Here is a 23,433-nt window from a genome sequence, read left to right on the forward strand (position 1 = left end):
ACAAACCTTTTTTTTACCCATTCCTAAGTTAAGAATAAAAACTTGAAAAAAACATACATTTAGATAGGCTTGATCTTGAACTACAATCCAGAAGACTAAACATTGAACATCTCAGGTCCTGTACCAAATAGTAAAATACTTGAAGACTTTCAGATTCCTTAGCCTGATTTACATCAATAAGAGAAGCTATAGTTGATGTGATAAAAGAAATGTGTTCATTTCCACTTACAATTTCAAGCTCTTGTCATCCAGTCCTGTCGGGGAAGGCCACAAAGCATTGCCTTCTTTTGTAATTTCACTGTCATCAATAATTCTCTTACATACTTCCAGTATATGCTTACATACATAAGCCTCTTATCATGTCATCATTTTTATAATTACTGTTGTTAGCATATCTAAGCTTTTCAAAAAAACTCATCTCTAAACTTGTCCTAGTGTAGTAGCACATGTAGAAATCACTTGCCATAGCCATTTAGGCTCCAGAAAAGCCTGTCATAGGGCTCCCCCCACCCCCAATCTTTAAATGTCTGATGATGCATGTCACCATTTTGCCCCAATGTTCAGTCTTCCTTTTCGCTTCACATCAAATTATATACAGATCACAGTTTTAAAAATATTTGCGGTAAAAGGTTACAGTGCATTAAAAATATAATACATTTTAAGTTTAGTGTACTGTGAAAGAAAAATTCTGAGTATTCTAATTCCTTTCTAAAAAACTCATTTATTTGCTAGGTAAGTTCTCTTCTACACTTTATGAGACTGGTGGCTGTGATATGTCACTTGTGAATTTTGAACCAGCAGCAAGAAGAGCATCTAATATCTGGTATGTGCAATAGATGGACATTGTCTATGAACATGTAAGGCAAGCAAAGCACCCCATAATTTCCAATCATTTCAAATTAAGCTATAGATCTCATTAAATGTTTATATATGAAAAACATGCAAAATATGTATCATACATTCATGTAAAAAGCTTACTGTCATTGCATATTTTTTATATTTTTCCATGTTCATAATTTTTAGTCTTGAAATAGTAGATATTATGAAAACAATGGTTTCTGTTAGCATAATTTATTTGTCAATGTGCATTTGCCTTCAGAGAATTAAAGTAGAAATATTTGTTATGGAAGAAAGAATTTTAAAACAAAAAACTAATCTAATCTGTATTTAAAAATGGTAAGTACAGATTTCTTTATGTAGCCCATAGAAGTGGGATTGGTTTCCCATAATTCCTTGCATTTTTTGGAGGGTAGAAATAGGGATGAAGTTTGGGTTACATTTGGTGGTGCACAGGGTCTATTCCTTGATCTTTGCTGAGAAGACACTGGGTGGTTGGTGCTCAGGGGACCAAGAGCACATGGTGACAATCAAACCAAGTTCACCACATGCAAGGCAAGCAAAGCACCTATGGACTACTCCAACGCCATGATTTCCAATACTTTCAAATTAAGCTAAATAGATCTTGTGATACATGTTTATATGTATGAAAATAATGCAAAATATATATCATACAAATGTGTAAAAAAGCTTATTTAGAATAATATTTGTATAAGTCTGTTCAAGTCAAATATTTACACAAGTCATCATTTGTCTTTGTGTAATTAAAATTGTTATTTCTCTGGTTTTGTTACATATCCAAAAATTTTTTGTTTGTTAACTGTGAGATAGTTATACAGTTGTTCATGATTTGAATCTCAGTTGTATAATGTTTGAGTACCCCTGCCTTCACCAGTATCCACTTTCCTCCACCGGTGTCCCCAGTTTCTCTTCTGGCTCCCAGCCTGTCTCTATGGCAGACATTTCTTTTTTCCTTTTGACACAGTGGTTTGTAGGACTCTTACTGAAAGGATATCATACACACCACTTTATCTCCTTAGAGCACCCAGTTCTTGTCCAAAGTGTTCATAGTGGTTCCTGCTCAGACCCAACTAGCCTTCTCTCCATGATCACACTCATTTTTTTTGCAGAAAGATATTTGTAAGATAATAATAACCAATAACTAGAAACAAAGGCCAGGTCCTTTGGTCCTTAGTAAAAAACTTGTCAGATATTTTTAAAAGAACATCTTTAATTTTGTTTTAAAACTTCCCTAACTGCTGCAAGGAGGCGGAATTTCTTAAACAGGGGCCAAATGTGGCATTTAATTTTAGAATAAAATAATGAGAAACTAAGAAAGCAAATAAGAAAATTGAAGTCTTGGTTATAGTAAACTACAGAATTTTAACATTTTATTTTAAAATTTGTAATCATATTCAGATTGTTGCTCTGAAAATTATTATTGATTTATTAGTTTATTTTTGTTGATAAGAGTTATTTTTGGATTTTCATTTAACAATAGAATGTGCCTGTTTAAATGTTTGCTTTGCTTCTCAAGTTTTGAGTAGCAAAACAAAAGTAACAAAAGTCTCATTTAGTCACTTAGCATGCAGAAAAACAAAATATTTAGACACAATATATACTCTTTGAGTTGTTTTAGCTAAACTGCAGAATTTACCATATTAAAATTTTATTAAATTAGAGGCTTAGTTATTTTTCTATTAGTGGAAATAATAATGAGTGAAGCAATGGAAATTATATTTAACATGTTGACACCAAAGCATACCACTGGTGACTCACACTTGAATGTGGTTTAATTATCACAAATTGTAGCACTGGTGTCAGTGTGTTAATATAATTCAAGAACAGCCTATTTTATCATAAATATGATGAAGTCTCAGCTTTTGAAATCTAAACTTGGCTGAGCTGTGACTTGAAAACAAATTGGAAACAATTTGAAAAAATTTGTTACATTCTAAGTTATAGTTCAGATTATGATTGTAGGTAATATGTTGGTTACTTTCAAGTCTTTTTCTAAAAATTATTATTATTATTATTATTATTATTATTATTTTTTTTTTTTTTTTTGGTTTTTGGGCCACACCTGGTGATGCTCAGGGGTTACTCCTGGCTATGTGCTCAGAAGTCGCTCCTGGCTTGGGGGACCATATGGGTCGCCGGGGGATCGAAGCGTGGTCCATCCAAGGCTAGCGCAGGGAAGGCAGGAACCTTACCTCTAGCGCCACCGCCCGGCCCCTCTAAAAATTATTTAATAGTAGTGCTAGTATGTTTCTGTAAAAGAAATCAAAAGGTTGTATAATTTTTACAAAATTTTATTTAATTGATGAAAGATTTTAAGTAGACATTTTAACCCAAAGGCTACCTTCTTAATCACAACTCTAGGAAAATGCAATTTTGCATATTGGAATTTTCAGGGTAAAGGTAGTGTAACCATAGCCCAATTTTAAAGGATTTGCTTTCTTTTCTACTCAATTATAAACTATTCTCTAAACAACTTGTCAGATATTTTTTTTAAATGAACATCTTTAATCTTGTATTAAAACTTGCCTAACTGCTGTAAGGAGGTGGAATTTCTTAGAACAGGGGTCGAATGTTACATTGAATTTTAGAATAAGGTAATAAGAAGCTAGGAGAAAGCAAATAAGAAATTTGAGAGCTTGGTTATAAACAACTGTAGAATTTTAACATTTTGTTTTAAAAATTGTAATCATATTCATCAATTCAAATGGTTGCTTTGAAAATCATTTTCGATTTATTAGTTTGCTTTTTCTCATTTTATTTTAGTGATACGGATTCTCATGTATCCAGTTCTACCTCAGTTCGATTTTATCCACACGATGTGGTAGGTTTTATTTTATAAATAATATATTTTTAGATAAAGCAATTATGTATATCAGAAAATCTTGAAGTTATAAAACATCAATTTTGGGGAAAGCTATAGTAGATTTACTTGCTGTTCCATTGTAGATCTCTTTTAGTAAATTCTTTGAATTTTTAAATAAAAATGACCAGGTGTTTAATTAGCTCTTCATGAATCTGTAACTACACTTTTAAGGGTATGTTATGGTCTATTACTTGCCAACACCAAATCTGATTATGCCAATTTTAAAACCTCATTTTGAATATTAAGGATTTTGGTGCAGTGTTTTAACTGTTGGTTAACTCTTATTCATATACTGATGTGTGTGACACTTAATGACCATATAACACTAAAAAATTATGCCACAAGAGATTCAGAGTGGGAAACTTAAAAAGGAAACACTATGTTTGCTATCAAGGTATAGCTGTTGAAGTTAGAAAGGATGAAACAGTTGAATCTTTAGAAACAACACTTGAGAGTTGTTATAAATACATAACTTAACACCAATTGCTGTTTCCTAAACATCATGGTGTGAGCATAGTTTTAAGGTCATAGATGTTATATATTACATGATCCTGGCATGTCACTATTTTCAATAAATAGTGTCTGGAACAGTGTCTGGAAGCAATTTTGCTTGTCTCACTTGGGGAAATGTTACTGGTATCTAGTAATTGGAGACCAGCATTACTATTAATTATCCTACAATAGGCAGAACTGCCCCCATAATGAATCAAATTGAATTCTAGTTCCAAGGCTAGAAAAAAACGGGAAGGTTAAATGAAAATATTGGGAGAGAAGAGAGGCCAGTGTGTAGAGATAGAAAACCCTGTGACCAGAAGCAAACATTATTGATCGCATCTATGTATGTGTTTGAAGAGTAAAATCTGTCCTTAATTTTCCCCGTAAGTGCATTCTGGATGCTTCAAAAAATGAAAATTGGGAAAATGATTGTTTAATTGCATTTTCACAATTACATTTTTACATGGTATGAAAGTCATGCAACATCAAAATCCTGGCCAATGCAGTGATAAATCCAGTCAATTTGTGGTTCTTACAGAGAAAAGGGAAACTGATAGACTGGTAAATTAATAAATTAAATCTAAAAGAAATATAATATGGTGATTTTTTGATATTGACTCAGATGAACAGTCACCCAGAACAAAACAAGAGAATGTGGGGAGGGAAACTATAGAAACTAGAAGAAGAGCTGGAAGTTGAGAACATTGAATCTAATGTCGAGAATCTTAGATACAACATTGATAACAAGGTTCATAGGTTAATTGAAAAAGATCTAAATGTGAGAGGAGAAAGAAAAACCACTAGTGTCTCACTGTAAGTGATTTTTACTTTTTGCGGGGAACTATTTAAGCAGTTCTCACGCAACCAGGGGGTCACTCTGGGTGATAGTGGACTGATCAGTTCATGCTGCTGGATCCATTCAGTACTGGGGATTTCCAGGGCCACCCCACTGATTCTTTGGAGTCTCCAGAGCTACAGTTGGCCACCCTGATTGTCTATGAAGTTGCAGGAGATTCAGCTGAAGGCCTTGTCCCTTGAGCTCTTTCCCTGCACTCCATAAGTGAATTTGATGTATTTATTAGCTACATAATCATAAGATGCTAGGATCTCATACGCTTTTCCTAGAACTATCCTGGTCCTGCTGGTTTATATTCTTTGTTTTATTTGTTTTCTCTTGTTACTTTCTGTCAATTGTTATGTTCATGAAATCTCCACTAAAGGTATGCTAACCATAGAGAATTAGGGGGCTTTGATAATATGCAATGCTGATTGAGTAACCCTTGAAGCATGCTTTAATCAAAGAGATGTTAAGCCTTTCAGTGCTGACTTTCGTTTAGCTCTCTCTTCCTCAGATTCGATTGAACAGACTGTTGACCATAGATACAGACTTGCTAGAGCAACAAGACATTGATCTAAGTCCTGACTTGGCAGCCACTTATGGTCCTAGCGAAGAAGCTGCACAAAAAGTTAAACACTATTACCGCTTCTGGATTCTGCCACAGCTATGGATCGGCATTAACTTTGACAGACTCACGCTTTTGGCTTTGTTTGATAGGTAAGAATCTTGTATAATAAAGATGTGACCATTCTTTATTTGTGTCTAATTATACCTAATAACCCACTGAGGTTTTTTTTTTTGGGGGTGGGGGAGGGATTTGGCCATATCTGGAGACGCTCAGGGTTAACTCCTGACTCTGCTCTCAAAAATAGCTGCTGGCTTGAGGAACCATATGGGACACCAGGGATCGAACCAGGTCTGTCCTAGGTCGGCCACATGCAAGGCAAATGCCCTACATTGTGCTATCATTACTCCAGCCCCTGAGAATTTTTTTTTTTTACTTGTTTACTTTGTTATACTTTTTTTTTTTTTTTAATTTCTGTCTTTGTTTTTGAGTGGTGTGGGTAGGACTCTAAGGGTCTGGGTTTTGCTGGTCAGACAATTGAGTCCTTAGATTGGGTTTGTGGGGCTGTTCTGGCCATACCTGAAGGTGCTTTGGAGAAACATGTAGTACCAAGGATCGGTTTAGGGCCTCATATGGCAGGCATTCATTCCAATCCTTTTTGAGCTATCTCTCCAGCCTTATTTTTTAATTTGATTATAAAATTAAATTTTTTTTTCAATTTTGGGGTTTGGGGCTATACCTGGTGTGTTCAGGGTTTACTCCTGACTCAGTGCTTAAGCAGGAATCACTCACTATGGCAGTGCTCAGGGGATGCTAGGATGTGGGATGCCAGGAATCAAACCGTGCCAGCCACATGCAAGGCAAATGCCCTGCCTCTCTGGCCATGTAAGTTAATTTTGAGTTAATTTTATCCAAATTTTAACTCTTAAATCTATTAAAAGTTTTTTTTTTTGTTTTGTTTTTGTTTTTGTTTTTTGGGGGGGCCATGCCCGTTTGATGCTCAGGGGTTACTCCTGGCTAAATGCTCAGAAATCGCCCCTGGCTTGGGGGAATCATATGGGACTCTGGGGAATCGAATCGCGGTCCTTCCGTGGCTAGTGCTTGCAATGCAGACACCTTACCTCTAGCACCACCTCACCGGCCCCAAAATGCTTTTTAATATATTTTTATTATGTCCAAGTTGTTTAGTTACTTTTCAACAATTTGACAGATAAAACAGATACTAGGTAAAAATTTTAAATCTACGTTAAAATATAAATATTATAATTAGAACTTTATAATTCATCATAGTTTGCTTTACTTGTAATTTTCACTTGAATCAGTTTCTTTTTTAATATCAGCCAAGCCTAAGTGGTAGAGAAATAGTACATAGAGTAGAGCACTTGCCTATACCAGCCAACTGAAGTTCAATCTCTGGCACCCCCTAAGGTCCCACAAGGGAGTGATCCCTGAGTGCAGAGTTAAGAATAAGTTCTGAATATAGCTGGTTGTTAGTCCCTACTTCTCCCCCCAAATTAATATGATCTACCCTTATTCAAACCAAGACCACAACTCAGTAGGCATAGTATGAACTTTATATTAACATCTATTTTGCACTGATTAATGTCTTATATTCATGTTTTACTTATAAATTTTATTCATAATTTTTTTAATCTACAGAAATCGTGAGATCCTGGAAAATGTGTTAGCTGTCATATTGGCGATTCTTGTGGCTTTTTTGGGATCTGTTCTTCTTATCCAAGGCTTCTTCCGAGACATCTGGGTTTTCCAGTTTTGCCTGGTGATAGCCAGCTGTCAGTACTCACTGCTTAAGGTACCAGTATCTCTCACTCTCTCTCTCTCTTATTTTTTTTAAGAATACAGAATAATACTATGTAAAAAGGCAGAAGGTTTCATTTTAGTTTACAGCTTAGTTTACAGGTTTAAAATATATTTTAGTTTTCAGTTACGTCTTTTTAGACATTTATCATGTGGAACACAGTGGGCATCTAAACTTCTTAAATGATATGAAAATTAGTAACAAATTATGATCAGTTTAAGAATCTGGAAAGATGGCGCTGCAGTGAATACATCAGGTAGAGAGTCCTTACCTTGCACATGGCCTAACCAGGTTCTGTCCTTGGCACCACATATGAGCACAGCTGGTCTGACCAGCAACAAACCAACAAAAAGTAGAAGTATGAGAGAAATATGAGACACTTTTAATATAATGACACCCATGCCTATAGCTGATATGTTAGTGTCGCAACAGAATTAATGTAGGTCATTTCTTAGGTGAAATAATATTGACATTTTAGACATGTTAAACGATAATTATAAAAGTACCAGGATTTCAGGAGGATGATCTGTCTGATCTTTCTTTTTGATTTTCAGAGTGTTCAACCAGATTCCTCTTCTCCTAGACATGTGAGTTGCTCCAGTATATACTTGACATTCAACAAAACCTTTCTTTGTCATGTTAAATTGAATTGAGATTTATGTTTTTTATTTTCTCGTCTCAGTTTTGACATGCTACAAGAAATATGGATGCTTTATTAGCATAACGAAGGATATTGTTAATGTGGACTCTAAATTAATTAAAAATGAACAGGGTAATTTTTTTCTAAAGAGAAAAGTAGTTCCAAACATTTCAATGACTCTGGGTTACTTTAAACCTTAATTCTGGCCTTCATTTAAAATCACAATTCTTTCATTTTACCATTTGTTTATAATACATATAAAATTTGGAATCATAGCTTTATTCTTTATTTGTATATGAGCGAATAAACTAAAAAATTATGTGTTGACAGCTAATCTGAGGAGGAATTATCAATTAGATAGACATACTTCAAAGAAACTCCTGATTTATTTTTTGGATTAGTTGCATTTAACAATTTCAAAATATTGATTGTGAGTAAATATTGAAAAATAGAACTTTGTAGCAGAAAAAAATTATATATTATGTTGCTTAGGTAAAAATTAGAAGCATGAATAAAGAAGTGATACATTGATCTGTTCTTTAGACCTGTGAATTTTAAGGAGATTATAAATCTCATTTGTGATTTTTACTAATTTTATTTTTTTTTTTGTATTTTGTGGGGGCCTTCCAAGTGTTACTCTGGAGACCCAGGGCCCTTCCCTTCACCAGGCCTAGTGTGGCAGTTCAATGCAAGGCCCTGAGGAGGTGGTGCTGTTTAGACTCTGTGGTAGTGGGCCACCCACTAATGGTCAGGGCCTCTAGCGCTGCACTTGGTGATGGTCATGGACCATTTATGTTTAGCAAAAGCATTAGCTAACACTACTTGTTATGAGAGGTATGATCAGGTTTTAGGCCATGCCCCAACTGATTATTTTTATCTTTGTGGGTCATTTCTAGCTCTGCTCAGGGCTTACTCCTGGTTATGTGTTCAAGAGACCATATGCACTGCTGGAGATGAACTCAGGTCAATTATCTGCTAGACAAGCATCTTACCAGCTATACTATCTCTCTAGCCCTCATCCTAGATTATTTGCTAGAAAAAAGGAATGACCCCTCCTTTAAAGAAGTTAGAAAATAGGCATTTAAGAAAAGTTTATGTTATAAAAAGAAAAATTTATGCTGATACCTCCTTTTGGAACACAAAGGGTACTTAATTGTAAAGTATCATTTCATACTCAGTAAACTAGATTATTTAATAGAGTAGATGAACAAATCAAAAAAGAGAAATAATTTTCCTTCAGTTTACTATATTTGATGATTTAGATAGCATGGAAGTAAGGCATTTGTCTTTCATGCAGAAGGTCATCATTTCAAATCCCGGCGTCCCATATGTTCCCCCGTGCCTGCCAGGAGCAATTTCTGAGCATGGAGCCAGGAATAATCCCTGAGCACTGCCGGGTGTGACCCAAAAACCACAAAAAAAAAAAAAAAAAAAAAAAAAGAATCCTTTCGAAGTGTAATGAGATAGAGTTTTTTCTGTTGTTTTTGTTTTCCGTTCCTTAGAGGTGCTCCCCAAGGGAGTTCAGGCACCCAGGAGTCCAGTCCTGTACATTCAAGGCTGAGTAGTCTGTGCCTTGTGGATTTGGGCATAGACTCAGCAGTGGAGTCATTCGGTCCTGGGTATCAAACTTGGGGCCTCATGCAAGCTACGTATTCTCGCTAGCCCATTAAGGTATTTTCCAGGCCCCAGATGGAAATGCTTTTAATTTGTTAGAATATAAGTCATCAGAGATCTCAATAACAAGTAATAATTCTTTAAAGTTACTGACCTGACTCTTATAAATATCCTTTTCAGGGTCATAATCGCATCATTGCCTACAGTAGACCAGTTTATTTCTGTTTGTGTTGTGGTCTTATTTGGCTCTTGGATTATGGTAGCAAAAATCTTACTACAACCAAGTTCAAACTATATGGAGTAACTTTCACCAATCCACTGGTGCTTATATCAGCCAGGGATTTAGTTATAGGTGAGTTATCTTTAAAGTCTCTCAAATATTAACATTAACTTATTATGCAAATGTTTCACTCATGTAGATAAATATAGTTCATTAGATTTTTAATTTTTTAAAATATATTTAAGACTATATTGCAGATAAGGTAATATGTTTACAGTGCTACTGACATTCATAGTTTTGGTACACACGGTTACCCCACCTTATCACATCAAAGTTAGGCTCTCAGTGAGGAGCAAAATTATAGGGCAAATTGTGATAGAAAAAGGTTAATGATGAATGTAGTATTGTTTTATTAAGGTAAACACAATAGCAAGTTTCCTCTGGAACTTGTTTTTTATCACATAGTTGTAATATTTTGTATAAGTACTAAAGTAGTTGAAAAGAATTGAATTACTTTTTTTAGGGGGGAGGGACCATATCCGGCGGCACTTGGGGTTGCTCCTGGCTCTGTTCTCAAAAATTGCTCCTGGCAGGCTTGGGGGACCAGCTAGGATGCCACGGGTCAAACCCAGGTTGGTCACAGTCGGCCTCATGCATAGCAAACAGCCTGCCCTCTGTGCTGTCAGTCCAGCTTGAATTGAAATAATTTTTAAAGCTAGTCTTTAGAGTTGAAAACATTATTAAATAGCAATTATTCAGAGAGAAATAATTTCAATTACTTTTTAATAATCACCAGGGAATTTATGCTGTTAAGTGACCTAAAGGAATGCTATGGTATTTTATTTTTAACATCTTTTCCTTTCCTTTTATAGTGTTCACACTCTGTTTCCCAGTAGTGTTTTTCGTCGGCCTCCTTCCTCAGGTGAATACATTTGTAATGTACCTTTGTGAACAATTGGATATTCATATCTTTGGTGGTAACGGTGAGTACTTTTTATTTTCTAAAAATGAGAGGTTGTACTATTATTTGACTTAAAATAATAAGATTAAGTCAAATTGCTTTTCCAGTTTTAATTCAGAGGTGAAATTTTTGAAAGACTATTTTTTTAAAATAATATATTTAAGCACCGTGATTACAAACAAGTTTGTAGTTGGGTTTCAGTCATAAGAAGAACACCCCTCTTCACCAGTGCTCCTTCCCACCAATGCCCTCATTTCTCCTTTCCCCATGCTTCCTATATTTGAGACAGGCATTCTACTTCTCTCACTCATTACTGTTGTCATGATAGTTGTTAGTATAGTTATTTCTCTAACTGCACTCACCACTCTTGGGGTAAGTTTCATATTGAAAGATTCTTAATCATTGGAAACTGATCTGAAATGAATGTAGAGATAGGAAAATGCAGTCAAGCCCACACTTTATTGAAAGATTGAGGAATTATGGAGTCAGAATATAAGAAGTAATGAATGCTATTGTCTGAAAGTAAAGGTCATAGTAATTTTACATGAAAACTGTAAAGGTTTTTAAGTTATTTATAAACTATCCTTTATCGAAAGATTGAGCTCTTCTTACACATGGCATCGTATCTAGATTTTGAACTGGTAAATGCATTTTGTCTGTATTTTTTTTTTAACCTCAGAGCATTGTTTTATCTTTAGGATGCTAACATTAAAACTAGAAAGATTTTAGTGGAAGCATTTCAATAAATAAGATTTTCAGATGTGTTTCTATTTTTTGTTGATTTGAGGTCACATCTGGCATTACTTGGGGGCTACTCCCTGCTCAGTGCTCAGGATCACTTCCTAGTGGTGTTCAGAACACCAAGTAGTACTGGGATCAAGCCTACAAAGCATGGCCACTAGCCCTTTGAGCTCTCTCGCTGGTCCAATATTTCTCTTCTAAAGTAGATGAATTATTATACTTAGAAATCTATCTTTCTATGGAATAGAGTGACCTGGGTTCAATTCCCAGGATTTCAGATAGTCCTCATTACCTGAGAGAAGTAATTCTCAAAGGCAGAGCCAGCAGTAATCCTTGAGCATTGCTGTGTATGGCTTAAAAACAAAATCAAAATGTAATTTTTTTACTTCATTTAATAAATAACTAATAATAATAAGGATTCAGAGCTGAGAGATAGTACACTGGATACAATACTTGCCTTGTAATGGCTGATCCAGGTTTTATCCTGGCACCCCCATATAGTGTCCAGAGCCTGCCAGGAGTGACCTCTGAGCTCAAAGCCAGGAATAAGCTCTGGCCATCTCTGGGTGTGCCCAAAACAAAATAATAAAAGCAAATAATGTAGAATAAAAATAACTAGGGCCCTATTACTATTATGTTAGCATATTTAATGGTTTTCATAAATGGAAAATAACCCAATAGACAGCTTCTGTGGTTCTGTTATATCCATAGTTAAGTTTTTGAGTTTAGTATTTTACTCAAAGATGCATTTATAACAAAAGAAAATTTTGAAAAAAGAAACATTTCTACAACTTCAGTTTTTATTTTTGGTCAGACCATATATTTGCAGTCCTCATTTACCTTCCAGATATGTACATGGAAATCACTATATTTCTAATGTTCGGTTAATTGCTTAAATTTTAAGTAAAAACCATTTTTCTATATTGCTATATCTCAAGAACATATTTTTTTGAATAATTTTGAGATTTTTATAAAGGGTGTGAATTTATGCTTGGCTGATATTCAACACAATTTAATGGGTGGAAGACAGTTTCCATACTAATGAAACATTCTGTATTTCTAAAACTATGAACAGGATTTTGTGTAGGTATTTTATAACAGAGGACTTTTTTTGTGGGGGGAGTGTCACACCCAGCAGTGCTCAGGGGCTACTCCTGGATCTACTACGCTCAGAATCACTCCTGGCAGGCTAGGGGGACCATATGGGTTGCCGGGATTCAAACCACCGTCCTTCTGCATGCAAGGCAAACGCCCTACCTCCATGCTATCTCTCTGGCCCCAATAGAGGACTTTTATCATAATGTAATTTATAAGCATGTTTAAGATGTATCTCTTTTTTTTTTTTTTTTTTTGGTTTTTGGGCCACACCCGGTGATGCTCAGGGGTTACTCCTGGCTGTCTGCTCAGAAATAGCTCCTGGCAGGCACGGGGGACCAGATGGGACACCGGGATTTGAACCAACCACCTTAGGTCCTGGATTGGCTGCTTGCAAGGCAAACACCGCTGTGCTATCTCTCCGGGCCCTAAGATGTATCTCTTTTTTTTTTTTTTTTTTTTTGGTTTTTGGGCCACACCCGTTTGACGCTCAGGGGTTACTCCTGGCTATGTGCTTAGAAATCGCCCCTGGCTTGGGGGGACCATATGGGACACCGGGGGATCGAACCGCGGTCCTTCCTTGGCTAGCGCTTGCAAGGCAGACACCTTACCTCCAGCGCCACCTACCCGGCCCCAAGATGTATCTCTTAAAGAGATTCTTGTCCTGTAGATTTTTTTGATGGCAGCCATATAAAATGCCATTAAAGGAGAGTCTGTCATCCACGTTTTTAAAGCAAAGGCGAACTAGCTTAACCATTCCCATATTTCTATTTACAAGTAATTCTAGATTATTCTGTGTGTGTGCTTATTGTAAGTAGTTTTGGGGAGGGTTAGGAAGGTTGCTTGGGCCATACCTGGCTGTGCTTAGCTTACTCCTGACTTTCTGCTCAGGGATTACTTCTGGTAGTACTCAGTAGAACATATCTGGTATTGGGAATTGAACTCAGGTCAGACACATGCAAGTTAAGCAGCTTAGCCACTGGACTTTCTCTCTAGCAATCCAGTTCTATAACTTGTTGTGTGAGAATTAACATACGGGAATACAAAACTTATTTCTTTGGGTAATACAAATTCTTTACATAGACATACTTTCTTAGTGAGTACTAAAACATTTGTAGTTTTTTCAGACAAGCATTGTTTTCCATGGTTTTATAAGCTACAAGATAAGTTCTTGAAGTTTATTATAGCTATAATTTTCTACTATGTTTAAAAAAGTTTTACTTCCTACGTGAATATTTTATATAAAAATTACTGATAGGCCACTGTTATTTTAAAGTCGTTTGAAAGCATGAGCTGAGGTAAGTGAATTTTTAAAGATCAAGTGAGTAGATAATCGTAAGTCATTTTAAATATTTACCACTGTGTTTTCCATAAATACTTATAATAATTTATCTTTACTATCTAGCCACCACAAGCCTGCTTGCAGCACTTTACAGTTTCATCTGCAGCATTGTAGCAGTAGCCTTACTATATGGATTGTGTTATGGAGCTTTAAAGGTAAGCTGTACATTGAGGACGATGTTTTGTCTATATGGTTATCTGAAGAATATTTTGTTCATTATATAATTTATTTAAGCATTGTGGTTACAAAAAAATTGTTCATGGTTGAGTTTCAGTCATAGAATGTTCATCACCCTTCACTAGTACACATTTCCTGCCACCAATGTCCACAGTTACCCTCGCCTCAATCTCCCCTCTCTGTCAGGTGCTGTCTGTCTGTCTGTCTTGTCTGTCTGTCTCAAAAATAACCAGTAAGTATTTACCCCCTGATGACTCTAGCATTAATTGAAGTAATCTCTAGATCTTCTTACCTGAAAATTATTCTCATTTTTGTTTATTTAAGAATTGAAGTTTCTGGGCCCGGAGAGATAGCACAGCTGCGTTTGCCTTGCAAGCAGCCGATCCAGGACCTAAGGTGGTTGGTTCGAATCCCGGTGTCCCATCTGGTCCCCCGTGCCTGCCAGGAGCTATTTCTGAGCAGACAGCCAGAAGTAGCCCCTGAGCACTGCCGGGTGTGGCCCAAAAAGCAAAAAAACAAAATAAAACAAAAGAATTGAAGTTTCTTATTAATCACTATTGAAGAAAAGTCCTTTTCCAATTCAATAATCAAAGTTAAAACTAGAAACAGATTATTGGCAAGTAGACAGGGATAAACTTGGGCATGGTAATAATATATTAGTTATTTTATATTTCTAGTTAAGAAATTATATACTTTGGGTCTAGAGATAATACAGTGGTAGGGAGCTTGCCTTGCCTGCTGGGTTTAGTCCATATCACCTCTCCTAGACCCACTAGGATTGATCCCTGAGTGCAGAGCCATGAGTAGGCCCTGAGCAGTATTAGGTGTGCCCAGACTCCTCCCTCTCAAGGGAAAAAAATGATCTAACTTCTGTTCATAAGAAGATACTTAAAATTTCTGAGAAAAACTTTAATGACTAAAAGTTACATTCTAATAAGATTAATGTACTAAAATTTAATGGCATCATGGCTTAGAAGAATCAATTAAGCCTTACTCTTTTATTTTGTGCATTTTGGGCCACAGCCATCAGTGCTCAGGGGTTACTCCTGGCTCTGCTCTAAGGGATTACTCTTGGTGGATGCTGGGGATTGAACCCAGGTTGGTTGTTGCAAGACAAATGCTCTACTGCGGTAATATCACTTGAGCTCAGCCTCATTTATCATTTTTAGCAATTATCATCAAATTATAAATAACAGTTTAAAATTTCTTATTAACAACTCTCCATCTATGGTACAATTTTTCCCCCCGCACAATTTTTTTTTTATGATTGCTTTAAGGTAATCAGGCACTTGCTGAGTTAAAAGGACCATAAAAAAAATGACTCACTGGGGCTAGCACATTAGCACAGTGAGTAGAGCATTTGTCTTGCACATGGCCAACCTGGGTTTGATATATGACATCCCATATGGTCCCCGGAGCTTGCCAAGAGTAACCTCTGTGTGCCCAAACACACAGACAAACAAAAAATGACTCATTATCATCCTTTATTCAGTCACATTTTTGGAATGCCCTGCATTATGCTAAATACCATCTCCTGTTTTTTAAGTTGTTTATATTTTTGTTGTGATTCACAGGTCATCAACACTTTTAGTAGAGTGTTTAAAGACTACAAAAACAATGTTTCAGTGATTGTAAATTTAGTTTTTAGTTTATTTTCTTGAAAGGGAGTAAAGATAATCTTACAAATTTTTAACCAAGATGTGAAAGAAAAATGAGCGTTTGCTCATTGAAACAAAGGATAAAGAACTATAGAATTGTAGAGAAAGTGTATTGAGAACAGAAATGGAATTGCTTAGGAAAGAAAGCCAGAGAATCACTCTGTATAGTGTTTAGCTGTTTCCGAGGTGCCCTAAGCCAGCGCCAGGAATAATTCCTGAGTGCAATCCAGCAGTAACTCCTGATCACTACCGAGTGTGGCCCAAAAGCAAAAAAGGGGGTAATTCAGTAAGACTGGAAGGGTATGCATATCGAATGTCTCCTCTTTTATACCAAATGTGCTGGGGAAAGAGGAAAAATTGCTATGAAATGTTTGAGTTAAGGTAAGACAGTAGTCAGTTATATATATATATATATATATATATATATATATATATATATATATATATTTTTTTTTTTTTTTTTTTTTTTTTTTTTTGGTTTTTGGGCCACACCCGGCGGTGCTCAGAGGTTTCTCCTGGCTGTCTGCTCAGAAATAGCTCCTGGCGGGCACGGGGGACCATATGGGACACCGGGATTTGAACCAACCACCTTTGGTCCTGGATCGGCTGCTTGCAAGGCAAACGCCGCTGTGCTATCTCTCCGGGCCCAGTTATATATTTTTGAAATATTATTTGGTGCCCAAATAATGTGAAACAAGATTGAAATATTAGCAAGAATAACAGAGTGTAGAGATTGCTTACTGTACTCAAAATTTTGAGAAATTTAATTAAAATTAGGTTCAATGAATATATTTGCGAACTCGTGATAAAGGGAAAATAGACCCAAAATAGGACCCAGGATGACTTCTGAATGGAGTTAGTTGTGAACAAAAGTAGTGATCCTACTCAGCAAGTTGAAAGACTGAGAGTTTAATGAGTATTATTCCCATTTGAACACATTTGTTACCATTTATAAAGTGCCAGATTTTTTTTTTTCTTGCCACCCGATGATGCTCAGGGGTTGCTTCTGGCTCGCAGGAGTAACAGGAATCACTTGTGGTGGTACTTAGGGGACAGTATGGGATACCAGGGATCAATTCCAGGTTGACTGCTTGCAAGTCAAATATCCTACCCATTGTACTATCTCTCTGGCCCCAATCCAGATTTCTTAAGGGTACGATTTGCAAAGTGCTGACCTGTGTACCTTTGTTATAAATATCCCTAAAAATATAAGCATGTTCCTTTGCCACCATTTGTCCCTCATGTGTCTTCCAGTCCTCCTGTCCTAAACATACCTTGTATAGATTAGTTTTGTAGTTCTTGATCATTATATAAACAAAACTATACCAGACTTACTGGTTTGGTTTTTGTTTGTTTAATTTACTTGGTTTCATTTGTTTTTGAAAATCATATTGTTTGTATGTATCATAGTTTGTTTATTTTTATTGCAGAGAAGTATCTTATTCTAAATTTCTTATTTCATTTGAAATCTTCCTTATATGATAGATACATCACTGTGTATCTGTGAAGTTCTCTTAGAAATGAGCATCTGAGTCGCTTATAGTTCAGAGATTTTATTTTAAGAAACTGCCATGAATATCCTTGTCCATTGAGGATATGTCTTCTCATTTTGGGGGTAAATACTTAGAAGTGGAACTGCCAGTTTTTCAAAGTGGTTGTACAGGACATTTTTTGTTGTTGTCTTCTCATTAAGTTAAAAAATTCCAGGATGTTTAATTCCTGGTCTATTACTTAATTAGACAAATTACTGAAACCAACTGTGCCTTTGTGCCCTCATCTATAAATTGGAGAACACATAATCCATGACTCCAAAGATGGCTGTAAGAATTCTTTAGAAAATACTTTATAGGTTCTAAGAACAGGGCTTGACACATAATGTGAATTCGATCCAGCCATTTTTTAAAAGACCTCTATGTTATGATATGCAACAATTTTTTATATATATAAAATATTTAAGCATGATTACAGGATGATTGTAGTTGGGTTTCCATCATAAACAGAACACCCCCCTCACCAGTGCAACATTTCCATCACCAATGCCCCCCTTCTCAACTTCTGCCAGTATTCAAGACAGACAGTCTACTTCTCTCACTCATTAACATGGTCATGATAGTTGTTAGTGTAGTTAATTCCCTAACTACACTCACCACTCTTTGTGGTGAGCTTCATATTGTGAACCAGTCCTTCCAGCCCTCATATTGTCTCTGGGCATTATTACAATAATGTCCTTAATTTTTCTTAAAACCCATAAATGAGTGAGACCATTCTGTGTTTATCTCTCTTCCTCTGACTTATTTCACTCAGCATAATAAATTATTCCATGTATAGGAAAATTTAATGACTTCATCTCTTCTGACAGCTGCATTGTTTCTTTGGCCATTCGTCTATTGAAGGGCATCTTGGTTTTTTCCAGAGTCTGGCTATTGTAAATAGTGCTGCGATGAATATAGGTGTGATGAAGGGATTTTTGAAGTGTATTTTTGTTTTTCTAGGGTATATCCTTAGGTGTGGTATAGCTGGATCATACGGGAGCTCAATTTCCAGTTTTTTTGAGGAATCTCCCTATTGTTTTCCATAAAGGCTGGACTAGACAGCATTCCCACCAGCAGTGAAAAAGAGTTCCTTTCTCTCCACAACCCCGCCAGCACTGCTTGTTCTCATTCTTTGTGATGTGTGCCAGTCTCTTTTGTGTGAGATGGTACCTCATCATTGTTATGAAAAATATACAAGGTACTGACAGAGCCTAACAAGTAAAACACATCTAACCCCATCAAAAAATGGGGAGAAGAAATAACAGACACTAGCTCAAAGAAGGAATACAGATGGCCAAAAGATACACGATATGCAGCAATTTCTAAGACTATTTTTAAGTGAAACAGATAGCAAGAGCTATAATAAATGAGAATCCAAAGGTCCCCTTTGGAAAATGAGGGATAAGTCTGACTAATTATGTCTGGTATCATACTATTCAATGCAGAAACTAGTAAATAAGCAGAGCAGGTATACCTCTAACATACATTTGACTAGTACTGTAGAAACCTTTAAATTATTTATTTTTAGGAATAGGCAGTTAATTTATTCACAAGCAGACTTTTTAGAAAAGTCATCAAGAATTTAGCACACTGAACATCAACATTTTCTTTTGCTATTGTGTTTTATCATCTGTTGCTTTTCCTACCGAATTATTACATATGATCAAAGATTTACAATATCAAGTTATTTTCTTTTTCAAAAGGGGACCATAGTTTACTGTAAGCCTGATGCTATATAAAAATGGAAACTGACAGCATATGAGCCAAAAGCAAATGTGCTTTTATCTCTGAGTAGACCTTTTATACCCAAAGAAATCTTGAAGGTAACCTAATAACTTGAATTTGGCTCATCAGAAAATAATAAATGTAAACTTAATTGAAACAAGATACAATTATATGACTGAAAGGTTTTTGTCAAATGAAATTATGTTTCTGCAAAATACTGCCATACAAGATCACATGATGGATTTTAAATTAGCAACTTCTTATTCTGTCACTCTAGGATTCATGGGATGGCCAGCATATTCCAGTGCTGTTTTCCATTTTTTGTGGTTTGTTAGTAGCAGTGTCCTATCATCTCAGCAGACAAAGCAGTGACCCATCTGTACTTTTGTAAGTAAAATCAATTGTTAACAAATTAAAGAAATATAAACAGGTTAGCATTTATTTCTAATTCAATTGCCAAATTCTGTTTTCTAGTGCCATGCCAAAGTACTCCTGACTTAATCTGTATTTGATTTTAAAATACGTAGCTTTGAAATATAGTAGCTAGATCTTTGGTAGTAAGCAGTATCAAGTTGTACTCCTGAAACTTATATACTATTGTAAACATGTATTCAACAAATGAAAGAAATACATTTTTAAAAATTAAGTTTGATAATTAAAAAAAAAAAAAAGAACTGTGTGCCAAAGCTATACAACAGTAGGCAGGATGCTTGCAACACGGCTTGCCCAGGTTTGTGGTCCCCTGAGTACCACCAAGAGTGATCCCTAAATGCAGAGCCAGGAGTAAACCCTGAGCACTGCTGGGTATGGCTCCCCCCAAAAAACAAAAAACAAACCCTCTTCCCCCCCAAAAATAATATTAGGGCCAGGCAGATAGCTCAAAGCCTGGAATGAAGCTTAACAGATCTGTAGTTTGAGTTCTGGCATGGCATAGCATGGACTCTAAGCATGTCAGGGGCCTGGTAGAGCTGAACATTGATCCCACTAAAACCCCAATCTTGGGATGCTCCCTCCGAATATAATTTTGTGTTAATCTAACCACGTTGGCTAAGTATTAAGTATGTTTTTAATAAAAATATTCTCTCTGTATACTTATGGCATTTTAAATTTTTTAGTGTTCGTTATTTGCTAACAATTAATTATCCTGGAATCACTTTGTTTTCTGTCATAAAGTTTGTCATTTGAAATGTCACTGGCTATCTAGGCTATTAATTATTTTCTTCCCCAATTTAAAACACATCTAGCTCTTTGGTGCATTCTAAGATTTTTCCAGAAACAGAAGACAAAAATCCAGAAGACCCTCTATCTGAAGTAAAAGATCCACTACCTGAAAAACTTCGAAAATCTGTGGTAAGTTTTAGTTTTTATTTTATTTAAAAAAAAAATTTTTTTTTTAAGTTTCTAGAGCTTCCAACCCATCCTCTCTGTTCCCGAGAGGTCCTCATTGTTCCAAGGCTTCTGTTATGGTTGTTGTTGTCATTGTTTATTCCATTCCATCCATCCAACCATCCATCTATCCATCTTATTCCTCGTTCAAGTGTAATCATATTCATATTCCTGGTCATTTTATATATTTTAATCACTCCACTCATGTGATATACATGGGATGCTGGGCCTTGAACCTGATTGCTTTCGCATGGCAGCTTGCTAGGCAAGCACTGTTCTGCTGGGCTAGGGCTCCGGTCTCAAGTTTTAGCTTTTACAAGTCACTATAAAAATTTAAAGTTTAGACAGTTCATCATGTTCTATAACCAACACTTTTTGAAGCTCTTGAGTAATGGGGCAATGTGTAGTTATCATAATGTATTATAATGATATGCATACCATATGCATATATTGTTGAGCATCTCCATTTCAAATTTTGGCATGTAAGAGATGTTCGTTCATTCCTTACACCTCATTTTAATGTATTTGCATTTTAATGTATAATAGTATGCTAACCATCCATTTTTTTGGTATCAGCTGAAATGAACTCATGTCAGTATAGGGTTTAGTGACATTTTGTTTGTTTGTTGGGGGGGAGGGTCACACCTGTTGCTATTGAGAAGTTGCACCTGTGTCATTGCTCAGACTCATACTCAGTGGTGGTCTGGGGTGCTTATTGGTACTGGGGATCAAATCCAGGCCTCCTGCATGCAAAACCTACAATCTGTCTCTTTGAGTTATCTCTCTGGCTCCACCATAAAATTTTTAATCCTAATTGACCTCCTCTTGGATTTGAAAGATGTATATCCACATAAATTATGTTGTTTTTATTATTTTTATTGATTAAAACTGTCCTTATGTGGGCCAGAGATAGTACAGGGTTAAGGAACTTGCCTTACACACAGTTGACCCAAGTTCACCCCATATGGTCTCCCAAGTCTACCAGGAGTGATCTCTGAGCACAGATTTAGCAATAGGCCTCGAACACTATTGAGTGTGTCCTCTTCAAAACAAAAGACTGTCAATATGGATAATTTGCTGCTAATTTTTTAAAAATTCTACTTATTTTGGGAGGTGTGGTTTGGGTCACACACTATCGTGCTTAGAGCCTGTTTCTGCCTCAGTAATCAGAAGTGACCCTTGTTAGTGCTGGGGGACCACATGTGGTTGCAGGAAGTTGAATAAGGATCATCTTTATGAATGAAAGGCAAGCACTTTTTATCCTGTATTATCTCTCTTATCCAACCTGCTCCTCTTCTAGCATGTTTTATTTCTCACGGGCAGGTTGAAAAGTCTTTGTGTATTTATTTTTTTAGTCTGGAGTAATTTTAATTTAAACTTCAGTAAATATAAGTATCTTATTTTTAGTGTTGCTTATATTTTTAGTAAATATTTGTTAAATTAATTCTATAGGTTCAATGCTTACTTCATAGCACAAAATATAAAAGTTTTACTCAGAGGTATTATTTTAGATTTTTTTCCATTTGTAAGACTAAATTTATATAGGTCTTGAATTACACATAATCTTTACTTTCAGTGAACTTTAGCTTTTCACAATTAAAGGTTCCTAGAAAATTTCAGAAATACAAACCCAGTTTAAATATATTCAAACAATTTTTCTGACTTTAGTTTCCCTATTAGTAAGAGGGTATTTGATATTAAACATAGTAAAGCATTTATAAATATCGCTCAAAAATGTAAATCATCAGGTAACTTGTCAACCAAAGATTTCCAGAGGCTTTCCTATTACTAAGAAAGCTAAAATTTAGTCAGTTAAATAGGACATACTGCGTACTGTTACATCCCAAAAGACTGACAATTTTATTTCTTATTCAAATGGATAAAAAAATAAAGTTGCATCCTCATTTTCTCTTACACTTAAAAGTGAAATTTATGTTACATGTTATAAATAAAGTAGTTTAAGTCTAGTTTAATTTCCTTACTATTGGTGTTAACTTATATATGAGGAAACTGAGAAAGAAAACAAGAATTTTTGTGCTAATCCGTGTAAGAAATACATGGAGTTACTAAAATAAAAAAATAATTCTTGAGCCCCACTAATTGGAAATGAAGGAGATCCATTAAAATCTGTGCGTCATTGGTAATTGTGTTTTGTTTCACAGAGCGAGCGTCTACAATCTGACCTGGTGGTGTGCGTCGTGATTGGAGTACTCTACTTTGCCATTCACGTTAGCACCGTGTTCACAGTGTTGCAGGTAAGGGGTTACATTCCTCTTTTAGTGGGAGGTAAATAAGTTTGGATTCACTTCCCATTTGACTTTATTGCATAAATATTGAAATGATAAGCCTTTTTTTCCGGGCCACACCCGTTTGATGCTCAGGGGTTACTCCTGGCTAAGCGCTCAGAAATTGCCTCTGGCTTGGGGGGACCATATGGGCTGCCTGGGGATCGAACCACGGTCCTTCCTTGGCTAGAGCTTGCAAGGCAGGCACCTTACTTCTAGCGCCACCTAGCTGGCCCCGATAAAGCTTTTTTTAATCTGATCTTAAAAACATTACTCAGTTCCTGTCTCTGGTCCTAAAACTGGGAGTGGTTTAACTGGGCATTCCCAGCTCTGAGCTTTTGGTCAATGGGAGTTGGGACTAGAGAGGTTGGCTTTAGTGTCCCACTGGTACTTCTTTGCATCATTCTTTCCATAGGCTCTCTACTGGAATACTTTCTTGAAGTGACTACTGGTTTCCCACATGGTCACTGATCTTCCTGATAGAAAGTTTTTTCGTATTTGATGTCAAATGTAAACATATCACCAATGTTGTTTCTATGGGTCACACAGGACACCCCAGTTTGTTGTGCATAGTACAACAGCAGGGGGTGGTACAGGCATAATTGTCCAGAAGTGCAAA

At 36.0% G+C, this 23,433-nt stretch overlaps 1 protein-coding gene and 1 pseudogene across 1 annotated transcript in view; one reads left to right on the plus strand and one right to left on the minus strand.

Annotated features, from left to right (window-relative positions):
* Positions 1-23,433, plus strand: part of PCNX1 (pecanex 1) — a 171,527-nt gene that overhangs the window by 110,003 nt on the left and 38,091 nt on the right. Inside the window, exons 9-19 of the mRNA XM_049770285.1 lie at positions 733-823; positions 3,622-3,679; positions 5,554-5,771; positions 7,279-7,432; positions 7,993-8,025; positions 9,873-10,044; positions 10,785-10,895; positions 14,115-14,206; positions 19,421-19,530; positions 20,388-20,493; positions 22,692-22,784. Coding sequence (XP_049626242.1) covers positions 733-823; positions 3,622-3,679; positions 5,554-5,771; positions 7,279-7,432; positions 7,993-8,025; positions 9,873-10,044; positions 10,785-10,895; positions 14,115-14,206; positions 19,421-19,530; positions 20,388-20,493; positions 22,692-22,784 — 1,238 coding nt within the window. The remainder of the gene's footprint in view (positions 1-732; positions 824-3,621; positions 3,680-5,553; positions 5,772-7,278; positions 7,433-7,992; positions 8,026-9,872; positions 10,045-10,784; positions 10,896-14,114; positions 14,207-19,420; positions 19,531-20,387; positions 20,494-22,691; positions 22,785-23,433) is intronic.
* On the minus strand, positions 60-366 carry LOC126004114 (protein mago nashi homolog; annotated as a pseudogene).

This window comes from Suncus etruscus, chromosome 3 (genome assembly GCF_024139225.1).
Source record: "Suncus etruscus isolate mSunEtr1 chromosome 3, mSunEtr1.pri.cur, whole genome shotgun sequence".
NCBI lineage: Eukaryota > Metazoa > Chordata > Mammalia > Eulipotyphla > Soricidae > Suncus > Suncus etruscus.